Here is a 4,671-nt window from a genome sequence, read left to right as displayed (position 1 = left end):
AATACTGCCTAACTCCTCCCCCTAATACTGCCTAACTCCTCCCCCTGCTGCCCCAACCTGTTGTTCATCAAAAAACAAAAAAACAAAAACGTTTTTTAAGATGATGCAAAGTTAAATGTGACGCTGTTACCATTAGTTATAAAACTAAGACAATGAAATCTAAGGAAGTTTTCATTCAGAATTGTAGAAAAATGTTCCTTTAATACAGTTGAGCACAGAACAGAAGCCGTTTTAAAAATGCTACTTTTACACTTTTACCTGGAGAAAAAAGCTGAAGTTGATCCCCTAAATTTTCTAAAAGTGTTTTTAAACAATAGGATTTATACTACTACTAATAATAATAAACATGAATACTTTTGACACCTCTGCAAATTTTAAAGTGAACGAAGCAGAAAAGGATTTTCTCTCTCTGGAGCTTTTCCTTAAAGAAACAAGAAAACAAAAACAGAAGAACCGGATCCACCCGAACAATAGTTTAAATATGAACATTTCTGTGGATAAGAAGTGGTTTTTAACGGGGCGCTAATTTACAAATCACCAGCAGGAGGAGCTAAAGTCAAACATGTTTCAACTACAAAGCAAAATTGATGGAAACTTAAAATCAATCTAAACATTAAATGTTCAACCAGCTCAGACTGTTTACCACCTTTATGGGCCACTGAGGAGACATGCTGGCAAACCAGAGAGTTACAACCTGCTGATTTCAGATTTAATTAAATTCTATTCTCTTTATTTCTACAGCGCCAATTTAAAAAACATATCAGGTCACTTTACAGAGACAATTCAAGCAGATCATCCAGTAGCATTGGTTCAAAGTTTTCTATCTAAGGAAAAGTAGCGGATTGCTTCGACTTCACACCAAGCATGCTTGTAGCGACAGTGGAGAGGAAAAACTCCCTTTTAACAGGAAGAAACCTTCAGCAGAACCAGACTTAATATGAGAACAGATGAACTTCCTGCCTCCGTCTGACCTGGAGCCAGAAACCTTCCCTTCGTGCGTTAAATCAGGGGGTCAGTCCCGGTCGTTCCCAGCCTCATTCCAGACTCCTGAACGTCAGCAGATCACAGCCTTTTTCTTTCATTAGTTCAGCTTCAGCTCATCAGAAAGATCACAGTCCTGTTTGTCACACGTCATGCACTGATCTCTGGGTTCACCACATGCACGATCACACCGCCACCGCACACCACACGACAATATGAGGAGGGTGAAGAAAGCAGCAGGGAGGCCAGCAGAGGAAGAAAGAAAGAAAACCATCACAAACAATCAGGCAGAGAATTGCTTGGAGGTCGTTACTGGGAGTTATTGCTGAGGGGGGAACGTGATTGGATCGTTTTTTCCACACCACTCCAAAGCCATTTTATTACCCTGTTAGAGCTCCTCTGGAAAGGGGGGGGACCAACCAGAGGCCGGAGGGATCCTGGGAGCTTTCAGATGATCTGGACCAATCCTGGGAGCTTTTACTCAGAGCAGCGTCGGCCTTCTGGACCTCAACAAACCCTGAGCTTCGCCTACAGGAAGCGTTCCAGGAAACGCTCAATGAAACAAACCTGAAGCTTCTTCTGCAGTTAAGGAAGCGACGAACTGAATCGCCGACGAGCATCAGAGGCGAGTTCAGATAACATTATAATAAAAAAACGTTTATTCTCGTTAAAGAAGCTCAGCAGAAAATACTAAAACCTTTTTAACAGTCAGTGAGGCTGGTTTCAATCTTTGCCTTAATTGATAACAGGACTGAGGCTGGACAGAGTGAAGCTTTTCAGGAGCGGATCTATGGAAGGAAATCTGTGTCGCTGGGATTTCAATTAAAAATGCCCCTGAAATTTAAACGAAATGTAAATCTCAGAATTCTGAGAAAAAAGTCAGAATTTCCCATGATAAACTGAAATAAAATAAAAAAATAAGTTAACATTTTTTTTTTCAGTGGCCCTAATCTTCTTCCGTAAAAATGTAATCACTCTGAAATAGTAATGTGAATTTTTAGCCTGAAGAGAAAATAACAAATTAAATTTCAACTATGTAGAAATAATGACAATGATTTTTTTTTAGGTCAAAAATGTGTTCTGAATATATTTTAACACTGAAACAGTTAAAACAAACATACATTTAAATTCCAGTGGCATTTTTAATTCAAATCCCAGCGACACAGATTTACTTCCATACATCTGCTCTTTTCTTTTGCCTCTTTTTTTGCTTTTTTACTTCTGTAAGAAATGAAGTTAAATTAAACAATGTTGTCCAGAATGAGGTACGGTAACCGCCCCTCCACAACTTGACCTTTTTAACTCTTTTTCTATGTCAGCAGAAAAGTGCCTGCAGAGATGCTACCTGCACCAAAACACCCGATGGGTCGGCTGGTTGAGCTCCTGCAGCGCGATGAAGAGCCGCTGATTTACAGCAGCCGTGGTCTGAGACACGCAGGGCAGGAGAACCACAGCTGGACCTCAACGACTTCATGCTGGTCTTATTTAGCGAAGCGTTGATAATAATTATGAAAGAAGCTAAAACAGGATCAGATTGTTCTGAAAATGAGAAGCTAAAGTTTGCAGAATGAACATATTTCTGTTGAAACTGTTCATCTGTTGCTGAGAATGAAGCTAAAATATAAAATAAAGCCATTAAAAACGGATTATATTAAGAGCATCTGTCCAGTTTTTCCTCATTTTGTTTAGAACTAGAACCAGACCGGAACTCTGAGCCGAAAACATTTGAACGTTTCTCCGTTTTCCTCCTCGTTCAGTTCGACGGCGCTTTAGATCGAACCGTTTAAGTTCCCAGGAGGAGGAACTTTCAACCCGAAACGCTGCTGATAGAGGCGAGAACCGAGAAGAGACACAGAAGCATGGATGAGACACCAGGAGAGACAAACCAGGACGGGACAGACAGGACATTGGCTCCGACTGGGTTTATTGGGAATGTGTGTTAGTCTGAAAACAACTGAGGAATGAACATGCAACAGAAAGCATGAGGACAAAAAAAAGACATGATTACAACAAAAACAAGTGAATAAACCAAGAGGTGGAACAAGCGCTCGTCCACGCACACTGTGGGACACCGTGGGACACTGTGGGACACTGTGGGACACAAAGACGAGTCTGGAGGAATGATTCTGATCATTCTACTGATGGATGAGTAATGGTGAAAAATGTTTTATTTTCCCAACATAAGAAGCCGTTCGGCTTTTTCTTCTGATCAGATTTAACATCCATGAGTCTAAAGGAACAGATCGAATTCAGCAGCGCTGAAAAAATCAGAACGATTTATTTATCCGCTTATGCTGATCAATAAAACATAGAATAAAATCAGTCGGTTTTCTTAAACTTCACCAAATTTGAAAATAAGTTCCTGTTAAGCAGACTGATTAAATTTTCTTATTTTCTACACAGTGTTTTTTTTTAAGGAAGCAGAGAAAGAAAGAACAGATTAAAATAAAACATTAAAAAAACTATTGATATTAACAGGAAATTACTCTACAGTAGAAACTAAAGAGAAAGTTAAAATATTTGCTTCACTTAGATGAAGCTAGGATAATAAAGGAAGTTCAGACAGAGACAGAAAGGAAGTAAAATAAACAGATTAATTCTTTCTAGTTTTTTCTCCCTCTGATTAGGAGCACTGCAAAAAATATAAATCTAATTAAGTAATTTTTGCTTAAAATAATTAAATTGAGCAGGTAAGTGAGACACTTTGCCAATAGAACAAGACAATTTATATTTAAAATAAGAAAAAACTATTTCATTGTCTTATTTTAGGTGCATAATATCTAATTATCTAACTTTAGGAGTAAATATACTCACTCCATTGGCAAATTGTCTTATTTACTGAAATTAAGGGTAAATACACTAAATTTGAGAAATCTTTTACTAATTTCTGGATTGTTTTTGCAGTGAAGATTTGTTTAGTTTGCAGGTTTTAATGCAATAAGTTGAAAAACAACTTTCTCACGCACTAAGTTAGGATCCCAGGAGATATTTCCTGATATTAAACCCTGTGAAGGAGATCAGCTCCTCCTCAGTCTTTGGTTTCTGATCCAGCCAGAACTGAAAGCTGTTATAAACTTTAAGGCGTCCTACAGAAAATCATCTTCTAACTTATATTTTAAACAGTAAATAAACAGATTTTGTCTGATTGCTGTGAAGCGCATTAGTGACAAAGTGAGTCTCTGATGAAATGAAGATGAAGACGCTAGTTAACACGTCATGATGGTGGCGTTCAGGTGAAAACACGACCTGATTGGTGGAGAGGAACAGATTCAGCTTTTTAAACCTAGTTTCAAATTAAAAGCTCAATAAATAATCATGTTTTTTACCTAATTTCAGTCATTAATGTTACACACGTCTTAGCTGTTTATCTAAAAAGTTTTGTTTTTTTTTGTGCAGCACTCCACTCAGCTGTGTACGGAACGGAAATAATAAAAAAAAAAGTTAACTGATTTTTAAATTTTATTTCAGTTTAATATGGGGAAAAAAGTCAGAATTCTGACTTTTTTTATTGAAAGAATTCTGAGAAAAAAGTCAGAATTTTGAGATTAAAGTCAGAATTGTGAGAAAAAAAGTCAGAATTCTGAGATTAAAGTTAGAATTCTAAGAAAAAAAAAGTCAGAATTCAGGGATTAAAGTCAGAATTCTGAGATTAAAGTCAATTCAATTCAATTCAGTTTATTTATATAGCGC

General features: G+C 37.3%; 1 protein-coding gene across 1 annotated transcript in view; it reads right to left on the bottom strand.

Moving 5' to 3' along the window:
- LOC107090937 (spectrin beta chain, non-erythrocytic 1-like) overlaps positions 1-4,671 on the bottom strand; it is an 84,017-nt gene that overhangs the window by 7,031 nt on the left and 72,315 nt on the right. Inside the window, exons 39-40 of the mRNA XM_015384592.1 lie at positions 2,327-2,406; positions 1,402-1,509 (exon numbers count right to left, since the gene is read on the bottom strand). Coding sequence (XP_015240078.1) covers positions 1,402-1,509; positions 2,327-2,406 — 188 coding nt within the window. The remainder of the gene's footprint in view (positions 1-1,401; positions 1,510-2,326; positions 2,407-4,671) is intronic.

The sequence above is a fragment of the Cyprinodon variegatus genome, unplaced genomic scaffold (assembly GCF_000732505.1).
Source record: "Cyprinodon variegatus isolate N-32 unplaced genomic scaffold, C_variegatus-1.0 Scaffold317, whole genome shotgun sequence".
Lineage (NCBI taxonomy): Eukaryota > Metazoa > Chordata > Actinopteri > Cyprinodontiformes > Cyprinodontidae > Cyprinodon > Cyprinodon variegatus.
The sequence above is the reverse complement of the archived record's forward strand: the minus strand, read 5'-3'. Positions and strand labels throughout refer to the sequence as shown.